The sequence below is a fragment of the Hylobates moloch genome, unplaced genomic scaffold, assembly GCF_009828535.3.
Source record: "Hylobates moloch isolate HMO894 unplaced genomic scaffold, HMol_V3 SCAFFOLD_40, whole genome shotgun sequence".
Taxonomy (NCBI): domain Eukaryota; kingdom Metazoa; phylum Chordata; class Mammalia; order Primates; family Hylobatidae; genus Hylobates; species Hylobates moloch.
The window spans coordinates 2,013,557-2,039,581 of NW_026652315.1; the positions used below are offsets into that span (position 1 = coordinate 2,013,557).

Genomic DNA, 26,025 nt, shown 5'->3' on the forward strand with positions numbered 1-26,025 from the left:
GGTTACTTCAAGGTTCAGGGAGAGGCATGGCATGGTGGAGATGGAGAGAAGAGGATGGACTCTGGAGTGATTTTGGAGATAGAGCTGACAGGACTTCCTGCCTATTGGAGGGAGAGACTTCTGTCAAATGGTGGAAATGCTAAGAAGGCAATTTGATATGTGAGGCTGGAACTGTGGTAAAAAGCCCTGTAGGGGAATACTACCTTGTAATTCCCTGCTCTGCTGTAGTTGGGCCTTTCTCTAGGTGATTTGAAATTATACTTCCTCATTTCCAAATCCTTCCCAATCTAGGAAGAGTTGGAGAAGGAGGAACATGGACAGCTGTTTCTTTCCTGGTTCCTGGTAACGCTGGCCTGTCTGGGGGGCTTAGATGTCCCAGGGGTTGTCTGTCATCACCTTTGCATAAACAGCATTATACAGCACATTCAGGATCCCGCAGAAGTCCCTATTCCAAGCCGTCTTGGGAAGGGAGATTTTTTAAAGATAGGCCATATCTTTGAAAAAATAAATGAGGACTTGGGACATCACTTTTTCAAGGTGGCTAGCTTCTGCTCCGTGCTTATGTGAAGCATGTTTATTGTGTGTACCTGGACAATGCACTTTCCACCCTTTAGTTTTTCTTGCTGCAACTGAGCTCCCTGAAGGTATGCCTGATGCTCAGCACACAGTAGGTGTGCAAAAACAAGTTTCTTGAATTGAATTGAAAATAATGGAGAAGTAATGCCATATATAACGATATAATCTTTTTTAAAATAAATGCATCATGATGATACATTGTTCCAAAATGACAAATTCAGAAACATTATTGACTTTACAAAGGAATTACTTTTCTAAGTTTTCATTCTAGAATGTATTTAAATAATAAGCCATCTAACACCTTCTGTTTTCATATTACTTTCTAGTAACATGAATACTTTGTTAATGTCAGGTAGAATTCTTTCCTGCATTCTTCAAAGCACTTCTTTCTTAAATTTTTACTCGTTTATTTTTTGAGACAGGGTCTTGCTCTGTTGCTCAGGCTGGAGTGCAGTGGTGGGAACAAGGCTCACTGCAGCCTCTGCCTCCCAGGTTCAGGCAATCCTCTTGCCTCAGCCTCCCAAATAGCTAGGACCAGGGGTGTGCACCACAACTCTTAGCTAATTAAAAAAAAAAATATGTGTAGAGACAGGGTTTCACCATGTTGCCCAGGCTAGTCTCAAACTCCTGGGCTCAGGCAATCCTCCTGCCTAGGTCTCCCAAAGTGCTGGGATTATAGGAGAGAGCCACCGCACCCGACCCCAGAGCACTTCTAATACAATACCTTACTCATCTGCATAAGAATTTGGAGAGTTAAATGGGCTTTTTTTAATTTCTAAGTGTTTTTTTAAAGCACATTTTTTTTTCTGGCTATAAAAGTAATGTATGTCCATTGTGGGAAATACAAAAAAAAAAAAAAAAAAAAACCACAATCCCACTCTAGAGATAAGCAAAACTTTCACATTCTAGTATTTTATATGCATCTGAATACACAGCTGGAATCATGCTCCATATTTATTTTCTATACTTTCTTTTTGCTTAATATTAAGTTGTACACACTTTCCCTTGTTGCTAAAAGCCCTTTGTGAACCTCTTAGTGTTTGCATAATAATGTACCTTGTAAAATACTTGACATGCGTATCACACTCTGAAGACATCTTTATGCATCCATTTTTCTTATTATTTCATTTAATATTAATTCCAAGAACTAGAGTTACTGGGTCAAAGGTTATGAACTTTATGAATATATATTTTTTGGCATTGGTCTCCATAAAAGTTGTATTGGGAAGGGCCAGCTGTGCCTTCTTTATTTCTGTTTTTCAGGCAAGTAGAAGATGCTGAAACCTTTTTGATTTTTGATATATTTTTAGTATTATAGATTTAAAATTTTTGCTTCTTTAATAAGTGAAAATGCTATTTTTGAGGTTTTAAAAAATAGACTTTATTTTTTTAGAGCATTTTTTGGTTCACAGCAAAATTGAGCAGAAAGTATACTCTCTGCCCCCACACATGCGCAGCCTCTCCCACTATCAACATCCCACACCAGAGTGGTATAATAGTATGATTCGTACTTCTTGTTTCTTTGCTTTACTAGAAAGGTTGAACCTTTTTAAAAATGTGTGTTTTTTTAAGCCCCTTTTTTGTGAATTGCTTTCCATTTTCATTGCTTAGAGATTGAAAAACAACTCAAATGAAATAAGATTGGTTATAGCCTTTGTCATTTCTATAGTGTCTATTTTGTTTTGTTTTTTGAGATGGCGTTTTGCTCTTGTCGTCCAGGCTGGAGTGCAATGGCGTGATCTCGGCTCACTACAATCTCCACTTACTGGGTTCAAGCAATTCTCCTGCCTCAGCCTCCTGAGTAGCTCGGATTACAGGTGCCCGCCACCATGCCTGGCTAATTTTTGTATTTTTAGTAGAGACGGAGTTTCACCATGTTGGCCAGACTGGTCTCGAACTCCTGACCTCAGGTGATCCATCTGCCTCGACCTCCCAAAGTGCTAGGATTATGGGCATGAGCCACCATGCCCAGCTCTGTAGTGTCTAATACAGTGTATTAGGCACTGGGCTCGTTCACTAGCTTTGGTTTTCTGGAGATGGAGTCCAAGAATTGCGTGCGTAACAAGCCATCTGGGTGAGACTTATGTACCCCAAAGATGTTTGAGAACCACTGGTCTTATGCCTTACTGTAGGCAAAGGTTTGCACCACTACATACAAAAAGAGTTAAGTGTTACTTTCTATTGACTCTAACTAATAGGTGTTACTTCCTATTAAGAGAGAGTACACGAGAGCTTGCCAGCGCCTTCACATCAGTGGGAGAGTGCCAGAACCACATTAGTCAGATGCGAAGTTGCCTTGCAAGAATGTATTCAGATGACTCACATTTTGTCATTCACAGGTGATTGTAACTAGTTTGTATTCCTCTTCATAGAGCAGGTTCATTGAGAAAAAGCTGGAAGCTACAGAAATAATAGATAGGTCTTGTAATTCTAAATTCTTTCTGGTGAATTTTTTTTTTTTTTGACGGAGTCTTGCTCTGTTGCCCATGGGGGCTGGAGTGCAGTGGCACAATCTCGGCTTACTGCAACCTCCGCCTCCTGGGTTCAAGCAATTCTTCTGCCTCAGCCTCCTGAGTAGCTGGGACTACAGGTGCGTGCCATCACGCCCGGCTAATTTTTGTATTCTTAGTAGAGACGGGGTTTCACCATGTTGGCCAGGCTGGTCTTGAACTCCTGATCTTGTGATCCACCTGCCTCGGCCTCCCAAAGTGCTGGGATTACAGGTGTGAGCTACTGTGGCCACCCAGTGAAATTTTCCTTTTTACTGTCAATGCCTCAAGCGGGTTTCCACTAAGGGAAACACAGAATATTTACATTCCTAATTTCTTTTTTTTTTACTAAGAAGTTTGAAAATCCTGAAAAAAATACACAAATATTTTCTTTATGTATGTTATACTTCAAAAAAAGAAAAGAAAATAGAGTTAAGAAGAGGGAGCGCAAAAACAAATTATGTAAGCATAATTACGTCTCTACTTGGGCTTTTCTGTTCATTTCCAAATGGGCCTACAAATTGTCAGAACATCAGAAACCATCACAATTTCTAGAAATAAGTAGTAACAAGCAGATACCCAGGAATGTAATCTCAAGAAACCCTTGGATTGGTGCAGAAGGCAAGGGAAGATGGTGGTTTAGTGTGCCTGTCTCCACTCTGTTCCCAATCCAGGTGCCACCTTGCTGAACAGTTGGGATAGGCAGGCAGGAAAGCCTGGGGAGCCAGCAGGATCTCATGGTTAGGAGTCTCAGGAGGAGGGTCCAGGCTCACTGCTTCGCACCCTGTGACTAAGCCAGTCTCCTGCCCCAGGGAGGGGTGGAGAAGTTGTAGGGGTGAGCTCGTTCCCCACTGCCTCTGGGCTGGGAGAGCTGAGGGAATAGGATGTAAAGAGGCATCCTCCTGGTACCTCACCTGGAGACAGGCCCTATGTTTCCCACTGGCTGCACCACCAGTCCACAAGCCCCTTCCACTGCTCTCAAGACTACCTACTTAAGGCACTCCAGTGAGCAGAGAGAGCAAAGTCACATCACATCTAATGGGGCCCTGCAGCCACAAGGAGGAAGAGTAAGTACTGCCCTTAAAACAGGTGCAGATGAAATAGAAAACAGGTAGGCCTTGAATAAAAAATAATTCCTACATTTAAGGAGATCCAAGTGTCACATAAAATTTCTTCTTGAACTTAAATTTCTAAAAGTCAGTAGATGGACAGGAGGGCAGAGGAAGATGGCAGAATAGAAGCCTCCACCAATTGTCCTCCCCACATGAACACCAAATTTAACAACTATCTACAAAATAAAGCACCTTCAGGAGAACCAAAAAGCAGGTAAGCGATCACAGTACCTGATTTTAACATCATGTCACTGAAAGAGGCACTGAAGAGGGTAGGAAGGACAGTCTTGAATCACCGACACCACCCCTCCCCCATCCCCTGTCAGCGGACCACATGGCCCGGAGAGAGAATCTGTGCTTTGGGGAGGGAGAGTGCAGTGTTTATGGGACATTGTTTTGGAATGCAAGGCGGCCAACCAGCAGTGATAAGCAAGTAGTGGGCCATGGGCCTTGGGTAAGACTCAGACATTCTGGCTTGAAGGGTGCCTCTACACATTCACAGCTGTGGTGGCTGTGAGGAGAGACTCCTTCTGCTTGAGAAAAGCAGACGGAAAAGTAAAGGGGACTTTGTGTTTAGCTTAGGTACCAGCTTGGCCACAGCGGAGAAGAGCACCAAGCGGGCTTTTGGGGTCCCTGACTCCAGGCCTTGGCTCTTGGACTCTTGGGATCTCTAGATGTACCCTCGGCTAAAGGCGGGGCCCACTGCTCTGAAAGGTGAGTCCCAGGCCTGACAGGATTCACCACAAACTGAGTGAAGAGCCCTTGGGCCTTAAGTGAACAATGGCAGTAGCCTGGCTTTATTCCCTTTGGGCATGTGGTGGACGCAGGGAGACTCCTCACCCTGGGGAAAGGGGAGGGAAGAGTGGGAAGGACTTTGGTGGTTTCCGCAGTAGCTCAGCCCCAGTAGAATAGCGTACCAGGTAGATTTCTAAGGTTTCTGATTCTAGGCCCAGGCACCTGGGCAGCATCTCTGGACCTGCCTGGAGCCTGGGGGAACTCATTGCCCTTAGGGGAAGGACACAAGCCTCGCTGGCTTCACCACTTGCTGTTTGTAGAGCCCTAGGGCCTTGAGTGAACATACGGGTAGCCATGTAGTGATTACAGCAGGACTTGAGCAAGATTCGGTGCTGTGCTGGCTTCAGGTCAGACCCATCACAGTCCCAATGGTGGTGGGTACAGAGGTGCTTGTGCCCCCCTTCCCAGCTCCAGGTAGCTCAGCACAAAGAAAGACTTTGCTTGTTTAGGAGAAAGTAAGGGAGGAGAATGACAGTCTCTGCCTGGTAATCCAGAGAAATCTTCTGCATCTTATCCAAGACCACCAAGGTAGTACTTCCACAAGTATGCAAGAACTACAGTGTTATTGGGCTTGGGGTACCCCCTAATGCAGATATGGTTGCAGTGACCGAAAACTTAGATTACTTAACACCCAAGTCCCTTTAAGTATCTGGAAAGCCCTCCGAAGAAGGATGGGTACAAACATTGAGTAACATCCATAAGCATCAAGACCATCTAGGAAAACGTGACCTCACCAAATTAACTAAATAAGACACCAGAAGTCAATCCCAGAGAGACAAAGATATGTGACCTTTTAGACAGAGATTTCAAAATAGCTGTTTTGAGGAAACTCAAAGAAATTCAAGATAACACAGAGAAGGAATTCAGAATCCTATCAGATAAATTTAACAAAGAAATTGAAATAATTGGCCGGGTGCAGTGGCTCATGCCTGTAATCCCAGCACTTTGGGAGGCCAAGGCGGGTGGATCACCTTAGGTCAGAAGTCCGAGACCAGTCTGGCCAACATGATGAAACCCCATCTCTAATAAAAATGCAAAAATTAGCCAGGTGTGGTGGTGGGTGCCTGTAATCCCAGCTACTCAGGAGGCTGAGGCAGGAGAATCCCTTGAACCCAGGAGGCAGAGGTTGCAGTAAATCAAGATCATGCCACTGTACTCCATCCTGGGCAACAAGAGCTAAACTCTGAAGAAAGAAAGAAAGGAAGGAAAGAAAGGAAGGGAAATAATTAAAAAGAAGCAGAAATTCTGGAGTGGAAAAATGCTAGTGACATACTGAAGAATGCATCAGTTTGTTAGCAGAATTGATCAAACAGAAGAAAGAATTAGTGAGCTTGAAGACAGGCTATTTGAAAATACACAGAGGAGACAAAAGAAACCAAGAATGAAAAAAGAATGATGCACACCTACAAGATCTAGAAAGTAGCTTCAAAAGGACAAATGTAAAAGTTATTGGTTTTTAAGAGGAGGTAGAGAGAGAAATAGTGGTAGAAAGTTTATCAAAAGGGATAACAGAGGACTTCCCAAACAAAAGATATCAAAATTCAAGTACAAGAAATCAAAATTCAAGCACAAGAAGGTTATAGAACACCAAGGAGATTTAACTCAAAGAAGACCAGCTCAAGGCATTTAATAAGCAAACTCCCAGAGGTCAAGGATAAAGAAGGGATCCTAAAGGCAGCAAGACAAAAGAAACAAATAACATACAATGGAGCTCCAGTAAGTTTGGCAACAGACTTGTGGCATGACGTATTTAAAGTGCTGAAGGAAAAAAAAACTTGGCATAAAACCTACCATAGTGTATCTGTTGAAAATATCCTTCAAACATGAAGGAGAAATAAAGACTTTCCCAGACAAACAAAAGCTGAGGGATTTATCAACACCAGGCCTGTCCTACAAGAAATGCTAAAAGGAGTTCTTCAACATTCAAGAAAAGAATGTTAATGAGCAATAAGAAATCATCTGAAGGTACAAAACTCACTGGTAATAGTAAGTACACAGAAAAACGCAGAATATTATAATACTGTAATTATGGTATGTAAACTATTCTTTAAATAGAAAGATTAAAAGATGAACCAATCAAAAAGAATAACTTTTCCAGACATAGACAGTACAATAAGATATGAATAGTAGCAACAAAAAGTTAAAAAGTGTGGAGATGATGTTAAAGTATAGATTTAGCGGCACTCCTGAATATATATACATAATATATATGAAAATAAAGTGTAGAGTTTTTATTAGTTTTTTGCTTGTTTGTTAGTTTGTTTATAAGTGCCAAATCAAAAAAGAAGAAAACCTTCAAATAAACAATCTAAGGATATGTCTTAAAGAATCAGAAAAGCAAGAGCACACCAAACCCAAAGTTAGTAGAAGAAAGGAAATAATGAAGATCAGAGCAGTCATAAGTGAAATGAGAACAATACAAAAAAACAATGAAACAAAAAGTTGGGTTTTTGAAAAGGTAAACAAATTGACAAACTTTAGCTAGACTAAGAAAAAAACAGAAAAGACACAACTAAATAAAATCAGAGATGAAAAAGGAGACATTACAACCCATATCACAGAAATTCAAAGGATCATTAGAGGCAACTATGAGCAACTATATGCCAAAAAATTAGAAAACCTAGAAGAAATGGATAAATTCTTAGACACATACAACCTACCACAATTGAATACTGAAGAAATCCAAAACCTGAACAGACCAGTGACAAGTAACGAGATTGAAGCCAAAATAAAAAACCTCCTAGCAAAGAAAAGCCCTAGACCCAATGGCTTCTCTGCTAAATTTTACCACATTTAAAGAGAATTAATAGCAATCATTCTCTAACTATTCTGAAAAGTAGAAGAGGAGGAAATACTTCCAAACTCATTCTATGAGGCCAGTATTACCTTGGTACCAAAATTAAACAAAGATACAAAAACAAAAAAACAAAAAACCTACAGGCCAATATCCTTGTTGAACACTGATGCAAAAATCCTCAACAAAATACTAGGAAACTGAATTCAGCAACATGTTAAAAAGACCATTCATCATTACCAAATGGGATTCATTCCAGGGATGCAAAGATGGTTCAACATATGCAAATCAATCAGTGTGATACATCATATCAACAGAATGAAAGACAAAAAGCATATGATCATTTCAACTGATGCTGAAAAAGCATTGGATAAAATTCAACATCCCTTCATGAGAAAAACACTCAAAAAACTAGGTATACAAGGAACACATCTCAACATAATAAAAGCCGTATATGACAGAACCACAGTTAATAATATACTAAATGGAGAAGAAAGGAAAGCCTTTGTCTAAGATCTGGAACACGAAAAGGATGCCCACTTTTACTACTGTTATTCCACATAGTACTAGATGTCCTAGCTAGAGCAGTCAGACAAAAGAAAGAAATAAAGGGCATCCAAATTGGAAAGGAAGAAGTCAAATTATTCTTGTTTGCAGATGATATGATTTTATATTTGGAAAAGCCTAAAGACTCCTCCAAAAAAACTATTAGTACTGATAAACAAATTCAGTAAAATTTCAGGATACAAAATCAACATACAGAAATTAGTGGCATTTCTATATGCCAATGGGGAACAATCTGAAGAAGAAATCAAGAAAGTAATCTCATTTACAATTGCTATAAATAAAATTAAATACTGGCCAGGTGCTGTGGCTCACACCTATAATCCCAGCACTTTGGGAGGCCAAGGTGGGCAGATTACTTGAGCTCAGGAATTTGAGACCAGCCTGGGTAACATGGCGAAACCCTGTCTCTACCAAAAATACAAAAAAATAGCTGAGTGTGGTGGTGTGTGCCTGTGGTCCCAGCTACTTGGGAGGCTGAGCTGGGAAGATTGCTTGTGCCTTGGGGGTGGAGGTTGCAATGAGCCAAGATTGTGCCACTGCTTTCCAGCCTGGGTACAGTGCAAGACCCTGTCTCAATAATTAAATAAATATAGGCTGGGCGCGGTGGCTCACACCTGTAATCCCAGCACTTTGGGAGGCCAAGGCAGGTGGATCACGAGGTCAGGAGATCAAGACCATCCTGGCTAACATGGAGAAATCCCATCTCTACTAAAAATACAAAAAATTAGCCGGGCATAGTGGCGGGCGCCTGTAGTCCCAGCTACTCGAGAGGCTGAGGCAGGAAAATGGCGTGAACCTGGGAGGCGGAGGTTGCAGTGAGCCGAGATTGTGCCACTGCACTCTAGCCTGGGCAACAGAGCGAGACTCCATCTCAAATACATGCATACATACATACATACATACGTATGTACATACATGCCTGTGAATTAACCAAAGAAGTGAAAGATCTCTACAATGAAAACTATAAAACATTGATGTGAGAAATTGGAGAAGACTCATAAAAATGGAAAGATATTCCATGTTCATGGGTTGGAATACATAATATTGTTAAAATGTCTGTACTACCTGAAGCAATCTACAAATTCAATGCAATCCGTATCAAAATACCAATGACATTCTCCACAGAAATAGAAAAAAAAAATCCTAAAGTTTATATGGAACCACAAAATACCAAAATAGCCAAAACTATCCTGAGCAAAAGAACAAAACTGGAGGTCACATTACCTGACTTGCAATTATACTACAGAGCTACAGTAACCAAAACAGCATGGCACTGGCATAAAAATAGTTACATAGACCAATGGAACAGAATAGAGAACCCAGAAACAAATCCATACATCTACAGTAAAATCCTTTTTGAAAAAGGAGCCATGATCATGCAATGGGGAAAGGACAGTCTGTTCAATAAGTGGTGCTGGGAAAACTGAATATCCATATGCAGAAGCATGAAATTAGACCCCTATTTCATACCATATACAGAAAATCAAATCAAAATGGATTAAAGATTAGAGAGGAGCAGAAAAGATAACTATTGGGTACTGGGCTTAATGTACAGAATCTGTTCAACAACACATTAAACCCAGTACACAATAGTTGTGTTTAAGTATCTTACAGAAATAATCTGTACAACAAACATCCATGGCACGAGTTTACCTATCTAAAAAACCTTCACGTGTACCCCGAACCAAAAATAAAAGTTGAAAAAAAAAAAAAGACTTAAATCTAAGACCTCAAACTATGAAACAACTGAAAGAAAACATTGGATAGACTCTCTAGGACATTGGAGTGGGCAAAGATTTCTTGAGAAATACCCCTCAAGCATGGGCAACCAAAGCAAAAATGGACAAATGGGATCAAATTAGGTTAAAAAGCTGCTGCACATCAAAAGAAAGAACAAAGTGAAGGCAGAATGTAGTTGTAAACTATCCATCTGACAAGGGATTAATCACCAGAATATATAAGAGCTCAAACAACCCTGTAAGAAAAAAATCTAATAATCTGTTTACAAAAATGGGCAAAAGATCTGAATAGACATTTCTCAAATGAAGACATACAAATGGCAAACACAGATATACGAAAAGGTGCTCAACATCATAGATCATCAGAGAAATGCAAATCAAAACTACATGAGATATTGGCTGAGCACAGCGGCTCACACCTGTAATCCCAGGACTTTGGGAGGCCGAGGTGGGTGGATTACTTGAAGCCAGGGGTTTCAGACCAGCCTGGCCAACATGGCGAAACTCCATCTCTACTAAAAATACAAAAAAAATTTACCCTGGCCTGGTGATGCATGCCTGTAATCCCAGCTACTTGGGAGGCTGAGGCATGAGAATCACTTGAACCCAGGAGGTGGAGGTTGCAGTGAGCTGATATCATGCCACTACACTCCAGCCTGGGTGACAGTGAGATAGTCTCAAAAAGCAAACAAACAAACAAAACTACAATGAGATATCATCTCACCCCAGTTAAAATGGCTTTTATCCAAAAGACGGGCAATATCAAATGCTGGCAAGGATATGGAGAAAAGGGAACACCCATACAGTGTTGGCAGGAATGTAAATTAGTACAACCACTGTGGAGAACACTTTGGAGGTACCTCACAAAACTAAAATAGAGCTACCATATGATTCAGCAATCCCACTGTTAGGTATATACCTATAAGAAAGGAAATCAGTATATGGAAGAGATATCTGCACTCCTGTTTATTGCAGCACTATCCACAATAGCCAAGATTTGGAAGCAACCCAAGTGTCCATCAACAGGCAAATGGATAAAGAAGTGTAGTACAGATACACAATGGAGTGTATTCAGCCGTAAGAAAGAATGAGGTTCTGTCATTTGCAAAAACATGGATAGAACCAGAGGTCATTATGTGAAGTGAAATGAAATAAGCCAGGCTCAGAAAGATAAGCTTCGCATGCTCTCACTCACTTGTGGGAGCTAAAAATTAAAACAATTGAACTCACGGAGATAGAGAGTAGAATGATGGTTACCAGAGGCTGAGAAGGATAGTGGGGGGTGGGGTGGAAATGTGGATGATTAGTGGGTATTAAAAAATAGTTAGAATTAGTAAGATCTAGTATTTGATAGCACAACAGGGTGACTATAGTCAATAATAATTTCATTGTACATGTAAACGTAACTAAAAGAGTATAATTGGGTTGTTTGTAATAGAAATAGTAAATATTTGAGGTGAGGGATACCTCATTCACTCTGATGTGATTATTACACATTGTATGCGTGTATCAAAATAGCCCATGGTTCAAACCTGTAATCCCAGTACTTTGGGAGGCAAAGGTGGGCGGATCACCTGAGGTCAGAAGTTCAAGACCAGCCTGGCCAACATGGCGAAACCCCATCTCTACTAAAACAAACTCCATTTCTACTAAAAGTACAAAACTTAGCCATGTGTGATGGCACATGCCTGTAATCCCAGCTACTCGGGAAGCTGAGGCAGGAGAATTGCTTGAACCTGGGAGGCAGAAGTTGCAGTGAGCTGAGATTGTGCCGTTGCACTCCAGTCTGGGCAACAATGCAAGACTCCATCTTAAAAAAAAAAAAAAAGAAAAAGGAAAAAAGAAAATGGCTTCATTACTAAGAAAGAAATACTAAAACTAAAGGAACTTAGTTTTTAATGGTAAATAAAGGGACTTGCTCTGGGAGGAGCCTCTAAAGTCTCTCTGTCTAGGCCCCCTAGTTCTCTGTTTAAGTGTGTATCAGGTGACTGTTGATAAAGTCTCTTATGAAAGACTGAGTTAAACATTCTTATTTTTGCCAAAAGTATAAAATGCTTTTGTGGAAGCATGTGAATTCTTAGATGACTCCTTTAGTATTTTTTATGTTGCCCAGGTACTCCAGGAGCAGATTCGTGCCCGGGACAACATTAGCTATGGAACTAATTCTGCCTTAAAGACCCTGGAGATGCGCCAGCTCTCCGGTTTGGGAGATCTTCGAGGAAGAGTGGCAAGGTAGGTGTTCAAATGTTGGGGTCTCTACTTACCAAAAACCATTTTCTACAAACTCCATTATAGTGGGGAATATATTAATGAAGCCCCAAAGCAAATGCCTTGCATTCCTTTAATACATTCCCTCCCTGCTTTGGCCATAAAATCCAGTGGTGGGAGTTAAACCTGGTTGTGAGGGCGCCATGGGTTTCTTTTGTTGCGCAATTGGTGTTGTCTTCATGGGAAGAAATGATGGGAGAACTCACTCAGCTGACCTTGTAATTTGATAGGGTAGTACTATGTTTATTGAATCCGATAATACAAAGTTGGCATAGTTTGTATGTCGTTTTGGAAACTTAATTTTTCCTGTTATTCATTTTTATTTTATTTTCTGAAAGTATTGTCTGGGAAAGATTGGAAACTTAGAAAAAAGATCTTTCTCCTCAGTATGAAAAGTGCTATTTTCTCAAAGTGTGCTGCATGGACCAGCAGCCTCAACATCACCTGGGAACTTGTTAGAAATGTACTGTCTCCAGCCCACCCGGCAACTACTGAGTTAGAATCTGCATTTTAACAAGATCCCTGAATTCCTATGCATGGGAAAGTCTGGGAAGCACTGTACCAGGACTGTGTCTAGGGCTATTTTTAGCTGGCTGGGACAAATTTGTCCGAAGTATTTCTGGGCCTCTTCTGCCCTCTGCTGGACCTAAGAGCCAAGCGCATTAATACAGATCAGCACCGGAGCTGAGGAGCAAATGGCACTTCCCGTCAGTCTGAGGTGGCAATGAGGGTGGTCTGCAAGGAGTCGGGTGGAAGAAAGAACAAGGACCTCCAGCATGCAAGGCCTCTGGAGCAGGGAAGAGCAGTGTTAGGGTGTGTTTGTGCAGAGAACATGTCGAGGGCCTTGAATGCTGGGCATGTGTGTTTGAGTCTGCTGGGTAAAGATCTAATAGCAGAGGGCTGCGTGGATTGGATGGGGGACAGGTTGATCACTCTCCTTCTGTGGTTTTCTGTCCTCATCAGGATGAACTCCAGTCTCCTTAGTGTGATCCTTGGTGATGACACCCTGTTGACTCCCTCTCCTGTCACTACCTTTCAGCAGTGATCAACTGTGTTTGTCCCTGAATAAACCATGCTCTTCTATTGCTACACCTTTGTACATGCTGTTCTCGTACCTAGCATGCCTTTCCTCCTCCTTTTCTTTTATTTTTATTTTTGAGACAAGTCTCACTCTGTCGCCCAGGGTGGAGTGCAGTGGTACAATCTCAGCTCACTGCAACCTCCGCCTCCTGAATTCAAGCGATTCTCCTGCCTCAGCCTCCCAAGTAGCTGGGACTACAGGCACTCACCACCATGCCCAGCTAAGTTTTGTATTTTTAGTAGAGATGAGGTTTTACCATGTTGCCCAGGCTGGCTTCTAACTCCTGACCTCAGGTGATCCGCCCACCTCGGCCTCCCAGAGTGCTGGGATTACAGGTGTGAGCCACCATGCCCAGCCTCCTCCTCCTTTTCTAACTTCTTTTCAGTCTTTCAAGTTCGGCTGAAGTGTCACCCCCTCTGGGAGTCTTCCCTGACACCTCCACTCCATAGAGCTCTCCTAGCACTCACTGCCCTATTGAGTCTCTCTGTTGTCTTCCTCACTCTGCTGCCTTTACTGTGTTGGAGGGGGTTTCCAGATGTGTTACCTCTCTATAGCTAAGTGCCTGGAATAGTCTCCGGAAAACAGTAGATACTCAACATTCATCATCAATTTGGATGAAGAAATGACCTGGAAACTCACTATAATAGGACTGGAAAACCTTGACTCCTTATTTGTGCAGTTCTGCTTAAAAGAAATCCCAGCTCTGTGATACCTCTCAGAACAGCAGGGAGTTAGAAGAACTTGTGAGCTACAGGACAGAGTAGGGACTTTAGGAGGACTTTGAGGATCTTCGTAGCCGCTTCAGTTGCGGATGAAGATCAAGTGAGGGAATACATGTGAGAGGCTTGGTGCCCTGCACGTGATGAAAAGGGCCTGCAACCAGTGGTAGCTTTGTCATCTCAGGGGCAAGAGCAGTGACATTGTCCTTATGATGCTGGTTCTAATACAAAGTAGAAAAATTATTTTAAAATACTTTCAGGAATCTTATATTCTTCAGTTTCTTATCAACTTCTCTACCCAGCTTGTTCCTTCCCTGTAACAAAAACTTTCACTCTAAAGGCATCAAAAATGTTTGTTATGAGTACTAAATATTTTTGCTTTGTTTTTTGGCTATATTAGAATGCTGATGAGACTTGATTGTTGAAATGAATTCATGTGAAATAAAAATTATTTGGAAAAGTTTCTTGGCTTTCTTGTATTGATTATGTAATTGTATTGGAGGGGTATGAACATTTTAAGTGGTATTCTTAAGATACTAGGTTGCTATATTATTTCATATTTGATTTTATAGTTTTTATGGGTCCATTGGTGATGTAATTAGTAGCAAACGGGCCTTGATTTTTTTCCCCTGTAAATCCAGCTCAGAAGGGCAAAGGCAAGTTCTCCATAAAGGTGAGATACACATTTAGCTCACGTGGCATACCATGTTCTAAATAGGACTTAATCAGACCTGAAGGCCTGATACATGGCCCCCTTTCTCTCTCTCTCCTCTCTCTCTCTGAACACCTTTAGCGAGATCTAATTCACATACTATATAAGTCACCTACTTAAAGCACATAATTCAGTGGCTTTAGTATATTCACACAGTCATGTAGTCATCACCACAATTGATTTCAGAACGTTTTTATCATCCAAAAAGAAACCCCATACCCATTAGCTGTCACTCCCCATTTTTCCCCAGCCTCCCCAGTTCCCCAGTCCATGGCAGGCCTACGTTCTCTGTCTAATGGATTTCCCTCTTCTGAGCATTTCCAGTGAATGTGTTCCCTTGATTCTGGCTTCTGACACTTAGCATCATGTTTTCAGGGTTCATCCATGTTGTAGCATGTATCAGCACTTCATTCCTTGTTATGGCTGCATAGTACCTCATTGTGTATTGCATTTTAAAAACCTATTCATCAGTTGGACGTTGGGGTTGTTTCCACTTTTGACTCTTTAAAATAATGCTGCTGTGAACATTTGTCAATTTGTTTTTGTGTGCTCATAGGTTTTCATTTCTCTTGGATATGTACCTAGAATGAAAATGCTGAGTAACATGATAATTCTATATTCAACTTTTGAGGAACAGCGCAGCTAGACTGTTTGCCGAAGTGGCTGCCACTTTACATTGTCCCCAGCAGTGTCTGAGGGCTCCGATTTCTTCACATCCTCACTCACAGTTGTTTTCTATCTTTTTGATTATAGCCATCCCAGTGGGTTTGAAGAGGTAGCTCACTGTGGTTTTGATTGCATCCCCCTGAGGACTAATGGTGTTGAACATCATTTAATGTGCTTATTGGTCATTGGCATATCTTCTTTAGGGAAATATTTATTCAGATTCCTTGCCCATTTTTAAATTGGGTAATTGTCTTTTTATTATTGAGCTGTAGGAGTTTTAAAAATTATATATTCTAGATATAATTCCCTTATCAGATATCTGATTTGAAAAATTACTGTCCCATTCTAAGGGATGTCTTTTCATTTTCTCGTGTCTTTTGAAACTTAAAAATTTTTAATCTTGATTATATCTAACATCTATCTTTTCTTCAGTTGCTAGTGTTTGGGGTGTCATATTTAAGAAACTCTTGCCTAATCCAGGTCACAAAGATTTATGCCTGTATTTTCGTTTTAAGTTTTAAAGTTTCAGCTCTTACATTTAGGCCTTTGTTCCATTTTTAGTTAATTTTTTTGTATATAGTATAAGGCAGGGTTCCACATTTATTCTTTTCCTTGTAGATATCTATTTATTCCAGCAAAATTTGTTGAAAAGTCTATTCTTTCCCCCATCAAATGGTCTTGGCACCCTAGTTGAAAATCATTTGGCGGCCAGGAGTGGTGGCTCACGCCTGTAATCCCAGCGCATTGGAAGGCCAAGGCAGGCAGATCAGGAGGTCAGGAGTTCAAGACCAGCCTGACCAATATGGTGAAACCCCGTCTCTACTAAAAATACAAAAATTAGCCAGGTGTGGCGGCCTGCGCCTGTAGTCTCAGCTACTCAGGAGGCTGAAGCAGGAGAACCACTTGAACCTGGGAGGCAGAGGTTGCAGTGAGCCAAGATCTCGCCACTGCACTCCAGCCTGGGCAACAGAGCAAGACTCTATCTCAAAAAACAGAAAGACAATCACTTGGCAAATAGGTGTATAGATTTATTTGTGGACTCTCAATTTGATTCCATTGATTCTCAATTCTTTTCTTATGCTGGTACCACAGTGTCTTGATTACTATAGCTTTGTGGTAAATTTTGAAATTGAGAAGTGTGAGTCCTCCAACTTCATCCTTTTTTTTCAAGACTGTGTTAGCTGTTTTAGGTCCATTGTATTTCCTTATGAAATTTAGGATCAGGCCAGGTGCAGTGGCTCATGCTTGTAATCCCAGCACTTTGGGAGGCCAAGGCGGGTGGATCACCTGAGGTCAGGAATTTGAGACCAGCCCGGCCAACATGGTGAAATCCCATCTCTACTAAAACGACAAAAATTAGCTGGGTGTGGCAGCACACGCCTGTAATCTCAGCTCCTGGGGAGGCTGAGGCAGGAGAATTGCTTGAACCTAGAGGTTGCAGTGAGCTGGGATTGTGCCACTGCACTCCAGCCTGGGTGGCAGAGCAAAACTTTGTCTCAAATTTAAAAAAAAAAGAAGAAGAAGAAATTTAGGATCAGGCTAGGCGTGGCGGCTCACGCCTGTAATCCCAGCACTTTGGGAGGCTGAGGTGGGCGGATCATGACATCAGGAGTTTGAGACCAGCCTGGCCAACATGGTGAAATCTCGTCTCTACTAAAATACAAAAATTAGCCAGGTGTGGTAGCGGCCACCTGTAATCCCAGCTACTCAGGTGGCTGAGGCAGGATAATCGCTTGAACCTGAGAGGCAGATGCTGCAGTGAGCCGAGGTTGTGCCACTGTGCTCCAGCCTGGGTAACAGAGTAAGACTCTGTGTCAAAAAAAAAAAAAAAAAAAAATTAAGATCAGTTTGTCAATTTCTGCAAAGAAACCAGTTGGAATATTGATAGGGACTGTGTTGAATCTGTAGATCTCTTTGGGGAATATTGCCATTTTAAAAATATTAAGTCTTTCAGTGGGTTCAGTGTCTCATGTCCGTAATCCCAGGGATTTGGGAGGCCAAGGTAGAAGGATTGCTTGAGGCCAGGAGTTTGAGGCCAGGAGTTTGAGACCATGTTTGGCAACATAGCAAGACTCCATATCTATGAAAAAATGAATATAAGTTAGCTGGGCATGTTGGCACATGCCTGTAGTTGCAAGGAGCTATGATCATATCAGTGCACTTCAACCAGGGTGACAGAGCAAGACCCTGTTTCAAAAAAAATAAATAAGCCTTTATTTAAACAAAATTTTTTTAGAAACATTGTCTTCCTCTGTTGCCCACACTAGAGTGCAGTGGCATGATCACAACTCTGTGCAGTTTGAACTCCTGGGCTCAAGCAATCCTCCCACCTCAGCTTCCCGAGCAGCTGGGACTACAGGCATGTGACACCACATCTGACTAATTTTTTTCATTTTTTGTAGAGACAGGGTCTCTCCCAGGCTGGTCTTGAACTCCTGGTTTCAAGTGATCCTCCCACTTTGGCCTCCCAAAGTGGTGGGATTACAGGTGTTAGTCACCATGCCTGGCCCCAAAATTCAGTATTTGGATCCACGAATGTGGGTGTCTTTCCATTTATTTTGGTCATCTTTAATATGTTTCAACACTATTTTGGAGTTTTAAAAGTATAAATTTCACACTTCTTTACATTTATTCCTAAGTATTTTATTCTTTTTGATGCTACTGTAAATAGCAAATCATTTTGGTTTTTTATTGCCACTTAGATAAGTACAGTAGATTTTGTATATTGGTCTTGTATCCTGCAACCCTGCTGAACTCATTAATTACTTCTAATAATTTCTAGTGAATTTTTAAAAAGGATTTTCTACATACAGATCATGCCATCTGCAAATAGAGATAGTTTTACTTTTTACTTTCCAATCTGGATTTTATTTCATTTTCTTGCCTAATTGCCCTGACTAGAACCTCCAGTACGATGTTGAATAAATGTAGTGAGAGCAGATACTCTTGTCTTGTTTTTTTATTTTAGGAGAAAGCATCCATACTCTCATTATTAAGTAGGATGTTAGGTGTAGATTTTTGTTTTTTCCTTTGGAGACGGAGTCTTGCTCTGTCGCCCAAGCTGGAGCGAAGAGGTGCGATTTTGGCTCACTGCACCCTCTGCCCCCCTAGGTTCAAGTGATTCTCCTGCCTCAGCCTCCCGAGTAGCCGGGATTACAGGCGCCTGCCACCCCGCCCAGCTAATTTTTGTATTTCTGTTAGAGATGGGGATTCGCCATATTCGCCAGGCTGGTCTCGAACTCCTGATCTCAAGTGATCCACCTGTCTTGGCCTCCCAAAGTGTTAGGATTACAGGTGTGAGCCACCACGCCCAGCCCAAATGTGAATTTTTTTGTATATGCTCTTTATTAGGTTGAGAAAGATTTTCTTTTCCTAGTTTCCTAGTTTGTTGGCTGTTTTTATCATGAAGGGTATTGGATTTTGTCAAATGCTTTTTTTCCACCTATTGAGATGATCGTGTGGGGTTTGTCCTTTTTTCAATTGATAAGGTTTATTACACTAATTGCTTTTCTGATGTTAAAGCAAATTTTCATTCTTGAAATAAATCTCACTTGTTCATGATATATAATCCTTTTTTTATATTGAAGGATCAGTTTGCTAGTATTTTGTTGAAATGACACTATCTGTTGTCATTTCCTTACCCCAATACAGCTTTGCTCATCCACCTCCTTTGTGCTATTATCAAATACATTAAATTTGTAATGTAGTGTACATTGTTCTATGTATGTAACAATACAATTGTATGCATATTATTTTAAACAATTGCTTTTTAAAAATTTTTTATTTTTATTTATTTATTTTGAGACAGAGTCTCGCTCTGTCGCCCAGGCTGGAGTGCAGTGGCGCAATCTCGGCTCACTGCAAGCTCCGCCTCCCAGGTTCACGCCATTCTCCTGCCTCAGCCTCTCCGAGTAGCTGGGACTACAGGCACCCGCCACCACGCCCGGCTAATTTTTTGTATTTTTAGTAGAGACGGGGTTTCTTCGTGGTCTCAATCTCCTGACGTCGTGATCCGCCCGCCTCGGCCTCCCAAAGTGCTGGGATTACAAGCGTGAGCCACCGCGCCCGGCCTAAACAATTGCTTTTTTAATCAATCATGACAGGAGAGAAAATATTCATTTATATTGCTCTTTATAATTACATAATTACCTTTACCCATGCTCTGTGTTTTTTCATGAGGATTCAAATTACTATCTGGGGCACTTGCTTTTAGCCTGACAAACTTTGTTTGGTATTTCTTCTAGGGTGGGTCTTCTAACAATGAATTCTCTCATTTTTCGTTTTTCTGGAATGTCTTTATTTTGCCTTATTTTTTTGAAAAGTAGTTTCACTGGATGTAAGATTCTTGGTTGACAGCTTATTTTCTTTTAGCACCATGAATATGTCATCCACTGCCTTGTGGTCCCAATTATTTCTGACGAAAAATTAGCTATTAATATTATTCTATTTCTCTTGTATGTGAGGAATTTTTTTTCTTGCTGCTTTCAAATATTTCTCTGTCTATGTCTTTTTCATTTTTTTTTTTTTTTTTGAGACAGATACTCACCCTGTTGCCCAGGCTGGAGTGCAATGGTGTGATCTCAGCTCACTGCAACCTCTGCCTCCCAGGTTCAAGCAAGTCTCATGCCTCAGCCCCCTGTGTAGCTGGGGTTACAGGCGTGCACCACCACACCTGGCTAATTTATGTATTTTTGGTCGAGACAGGGTTTCACCATGTTGGCCAGGCTGGTCTCAAACTCCTGGCCTCAAGTGATCTGCCCGCCTCAGCCTCCCAAAGTGCTGGGATTACAGGCGTGAGCCACCGTGCCCAGCCATGATGTGTCTGGTATAGATCTCTTGGTATTTGCCCTACTTGGAGTTTGTTGAACTACTTGTTTTTATCAATTAATGTTTTTCATAATATTTTGGAAGTTTTCAGCCGTTATTTTTTGAAATTTTTTATGTTCTTTTCTCTTCTGTTTCTCTCTTTCCTTTGAGTTGGAGTCTTACTCTTCACCCAGGCTAGAGTGAAGTGGTAAGATCATGGCTCATTGTAACCTCAAACTACTGGGCTCAAGCAATCCCCCCACTTCAGTCTCCTGAGTAGCTGGGACTGTAGGCATGCATCACCATGCCCAGCTAAGTATTTTTATTTTTATTTTTATTTTTAGAGACAGGGTCTCACTATGTTGCCCAGGCTGGTCTCAAAGTCCTGGCCTCAAGCAATTCTGCTGCCTCAGCCTCCTGAGTTGCTGGGATTACAGGTGTAAGCCACCATGCCTGGCATCTTCTCTCCTATTATTCTCATTATGCATATGTTGGTGCATTTAAGTGTCTCTCTTTTTTTGGAGACGCTCTTCATTTTTATTTCTTTCTTTTTTTAATCTCTGTTCATCAGACTGCATAATCTCTAGCCACCTATTTTCAAGTTCACTAGTCTTTGTTCTACCTATTCACATTTTCTTTTGAGCTCCTCTATCAATTTTTTATTCCAGTATTTCCATTAGGTTCTTCTTTTTCTTTTATAATTTCTATAGCTTTATTAGTATTTTCTATTTGAAGAAACGTTGTTATTATACTTTCCTTTTAAAAGTGTGGTTTCAATCATCCTATGTTTGCTCATTCTATATTTATATTAGCTATTTGAAGTTTTCTTTTCTAAAATCTGACATCTGTGTCCTCTTACAGGCAGTTGGTTTACCTGTTTTTTTCTCCCTGAGTATAGTTCACATTTTCCTGGCTATTTTAGATAATATATTGTAGCAACTGTGGATACAAGCCCCCTAAGCTTGTTTTTGAGGTTGTTTGCATGTTTATTTGTTTAGCGACTTGAATGGACTCTTTTAGTGATGTCTGTTTATCCTGCAATATGAAGCCTGTGATGTCACTCCTCAGTGCAGTTTGGGAAATGGGCACAATCATTTGCAATGACAGTGGTTTTGGAAGGGCTTTCTTTGACTGTCTCTTTCCCTGATATTTTATTAGGCTATCTTCCTCTGTTGATATCACACCCAAATCTTAGGCTCCACTAATTGCTAGTATATTGCTATACTATTTTTGACAATGCCCTGGGACATAAATTGTCCTATAGTCTGATGGTACTATAATTAAATAACTGCCAGCTATAAAGGGCTTAATGATACATATATAATAATTATGTATATATACAAAAATTACAATAATACGGAAAACGAGCAACCAAATTGATGTTTTAAATGTCATTGTGTTTGGTATGCTATACCACTATGTCATATGCTGACAGAGAAGTTCTTCATCAGCGTGTGGCCCAAGTCATGTCATATCCGTTAGACGTTCGGGACTCTCTAGACGGACTTCTGACCACCAGTGACTAGGTAAGCCTAGCAATAGAGTCACTCTGCCACCTGATGGCCACAACCTGGAATTGTACCTGGGAGATAACAGCTGTCCAAAGACCCAAAAAGGGAAAATTTGGAATGAATACATTAACGTTCATCACGATGTAAAGCATTAAGGATGAATAGGAAAACTGGTTAGATTCATTGCAAATTGTTGTTTAACTAAAGCTGTTGAGCCATGTACACAGCTATATTAGAGCTCTGAGGCTGTCTTTTATGAGTTATTTTTTAAGAGAGGAATGATGTCTTTGATTTAACGCTAGATGAAATAGCAATATTCCTTTCCTCCTTTTATCTTAAATATATTTTTATTTTGAAATAATTTTAAATTTATAAAAAAATTACAAAATTCAGCAATTGTTAACAATATGTCACATTTACTGTATTATTGTTTCATGCATGTATTTTTTTTCTGAAACATTTTAGAGTAAGAACATTATTTTTAACATAAGAAAACCAGAGTTGACTTCACTGCGTGTGTGTCTCTGTGTGTGTGTTTTGAGACAGTCTCACTCTGTTGCCCAGGCTGGAGTGCAATGGCGCGATTTTGGCTCACTGCAACCTCCGCCTCCCGGGTTCAAGCAATTCTCCTGCTTCAGCCTCCCAAGTAGCTGGGATTACAGGTGCCTGCCACCACGCCCAGCTAATTTTTGTATTTTTTATTTTTTTAGTAGAGACGGGGTTTTACCATGTAGGCCAGGCTAGTCTCGAATTCCTGACCCCAGGTGATCTGCCCATCTCGCCTTCCAAAGTGCTGGGATTACAGGCCTGAGCCACCGCGCTGGCCATGTTTTCTGATGGGAGTTTTTGGTATCCTACCTTGTGCTCATCTCTGTGTCCCCTACCCAGCCTGCTTCTTTATTTACAAAAGTACACAAGGGATGTGTGCTGGTAGGAAAGAATCAGAAATTTAATTGAATATACAAAATAAAAATGAAGCCTGGCCAGGAGTGGTGGCAGCACTTTGGGAGGCCGAGGCGGGTGGATTACCTGAGGTCAGGAGTTCCGAGACCAGCCTGGCCAACATGGTGAAAACCTGTCTCTACTAAAAATACAAAAATTAGCTGGGCATGATAGTGGGCGCCTGTAATCCCAGCCAACTCAGGAGCCTGAGGCAGGACAATCGCTTGAGCCCAGGAGGTTGCAGTGAGCTGAGATTGCGCCACTGCACTCCAGCCTGGGCGACAGAGTGAGACTCTGTCTCAAAAAAAGAAAAGCCTTACCATGTCTTGGCTCTGTTTTACTCCTTAGAGGTAACTAGTGTTAACAGTCTGTTGTCTGTCCTTTCAGACTTTTCTCATAAGTAATAATAAGATAATAGTTTATCATTACAATGATACAATGGTTTGTAGTCTAATAAGTTACTTTACAGTGTGATTTTAACTTTACAAAGTATTATATATACTATTCTGCAAAATAAGTTTGTCCACATAACATGTGGACACTTCCAGTATGCACATAGATCTAGCATACTTTTTAATTGGATATGGAGTATTCTGCTACATCTATGTACTATATAATTCAATGTATTTAGCCACTATTTTTTTTTTTTTTTTTTGACAGAGTCTCACTGTGTCACCCAGGCTGGAGTGCAATGGCGCAATCTCAGCTCACTGCAACCTCTGCCTCCCAGGCTCAAGCGATTCTTGTGCCTCAGGCTCCTGAGTAGCTGGGATTACATGCATGCACCACCACACCCAGCTAATTTTTGTATTTTTAGTAGAGATGGGGTTTTGCCATGTTGGCCAGGCTGGTCTCAAACTCCTGGCCTCAAGCGACCCACCTGCCTCGGCCTCCTAAAGTTCTGGGATTACAGGTGTGAGCCACTGTGCCCAGCCCTAGCCACTGTTGTATTAATAGAAATTTATGTTATAGTACTTGTGTTTCCAAGTGAGACACAGCATTGAAGCCAAGTGATAGCTAGTGAAAGCTTCAGAGTACTTTTGAGACTTTTCAAACTACATTTTAAAACACAGTCTGTCTCTCAAATAGCTTTGTAAATGTGATGAAACTGGTCTGATGTAGTGATACCTGATAGTGTTTATCTAGGAACTTATGTTTGGACTGGAAAATAATGTCTTTTTAAAAAACTATAATATTTTTTATTTCATAGTATTTAAAAAACCTCAGCTTTCCCCAAATATGAGTTAAATAATATTTTGCTAAAAAATTATGAACTCAAAATAAAAAATCAGGCTCTATATTTGGCATTATTTTTAAACATCATTTATGACATGGGAATGATTTGTGAGGATTAATGAAATAATGTATGTCAAGTATCTAGTACATAGTCAATAGTTCCTTACATTCATTCATTCACAAATATTTATTAAGCCTCTACCATATATGCAAGGCAATAAATAAAACTAGGGTTTTAGTGATGAAAAAGGCATATATAATGTCTCCTTGCATGCAGTTTACATTCTAGAACAGTTGTTGCAAAGTGAGAGTCTATAAGAAAGTTGGAATAATTGAGCTGGTAGCTTACTTTCTTTAGAGTCAATAATAAATTAAGTTTACCACAATTTTATCCATTTACTCACCATTGTTTCTTGCAACCTACTCCTTCTTTGTGGGTGTTCTTTTATCCTTACTGAAGTACATTCATTAGTAACTTTTTCAGTATTGGCTTGTGGGTGATATATTTCTTAGTCTTTGCATGTTAGAAACAGTCTTTATTTTGTACTTACTCTTGGATGATAGATTATTTACCCTCAATACTTAGATGTTTCTCCATTATCTTCTGATATCTATTGTCTCCTATGTCTATTGTGGGCTGTCAGTCTTATTGTCAGTTTTTGGTAGTTTTGGCTAGGTTACTTCTCTTTAGTCTGTAGCTTTTAAGATTTTATATTTATCATTGGTTATCTGAATTTCCCCATGCTTTATTTTTACTTATCCCAGTTTGTATTTATTGAATATCTTAAGATTCATGTCTTTCTTCAGTTTTAGAAAACTGTTGTCATTCACACCTCAAATACTGCTTCTCTGCCATTATCTCTATTTCCTTCTATTGGAACTCCTCCTTGACTTATGTTAACACCCCTCTATTTGACTTCCATGTTTCTTAACTATTTTTTCATGTTTTTAATCTCTGTCCACTACATTCTGAGTGAGTTCCTTGCTACTATCATTGAATCCACTGATTCTATCTTCAACTATGTCCAGTCTAGAATTATTAAGACAAGGGCCGGGCGCAGTGGCACACATCTGTAATCCCAGCACTTTGGGAAGCTGAGGTGGGTGGATCACCTGTGGTCAGGAACTTGAGACCAGCCTGGCCGACATGATGAAACTTCGTGTCTACTAAAAATACAAAAATTAGCCACGCATGGTGATGTGTACCTGTAATCCCAGCTACTCAGGAGGCTGAGGCAGAAGAATGGCTTGAACCCGGGAGGCAGAGGTTGCAGTGAGCCGAGATCGTGCCACTGCACTCCAGCCTGGGTGACAGAGTTAGACTCTGTCTCGAAAAAAAAGAAATCACAGAAAGGAGTCATTGATCATCTTAGCTGCCTATAGCATGGAAGTAAGTGATTTGCTGGATGGTGTGTGCCTGAAAGTGGATGTACACCTCACATCTGCAGGTCACCCCTGTGTCTGCCCACCACTGACAGGGGAAAATAAAGGGTTCTCCTCTTCTACCTTCTGAGTCTTGTATAAATGCCTCTCACTGTCAGAATCGAACTCAGAACCCTTCTGGCAAGGACGTCTGGGAAGTATAGTTTGGGGCTTCGGTCCCTACGATACCAAGAGCATTTACAAGGAGCAAAGATGTTTTGTCACTTAAGAATGATCCATTTATATAAACTCTTTTCCTTGTCACTAATCCTCCAGTTTTTTCCTAAGTCTCTAACCATTAGCCACTTTCCTTGAACGTCTGGCCATCTCTTATTCCAGGCAAAATGAATCTCCCAATATATTGTTTGAAATTCTGCCTTCCTGACAATCTTTAGGGCTACTCCTGAGTGGACCTAGAAGCATCAGCAGTCTTATTCCAGAAGGTGTCAGCATACTGGGTGTGACCATCTGTAAGCCAGGCCTGACTTTCTTTTTTTTTTTTTTTTTTTTTTTTTTTCCTTTACCTTTATTTTTGTATTTTATTTATTTATTTTTTTATTATTTTTTAAGTTTTAGGGTACATGTGCACA

At 40.7% G+C, this 26,025-nt stretch overlaps 1 protein-coding gene across 1 annotated transcript in view; it reads left to right on the plus strand.

Annotated features, from left to right (window-relative positions):
- The window catches only part of LOC116463514 (protein FAM81A), a gene marked incomplete at its 3' end in the record, with an annotated part of 72,058 nt that overhangs the window by 42,422 nt on the left and 3,611 nt on the right, over positions 1–26,025 (plus strand). The window contains exon 4 of the mRNA XM_032146643.2: positions 12,186–12,304. Coding sequence (XP_032002534.1) covers positions 12,186–12,304 — 119 coding nt within the window. The remainder of the gene's footprint in view (positions 1–12,185; positions 12,305–26,025) is intronic.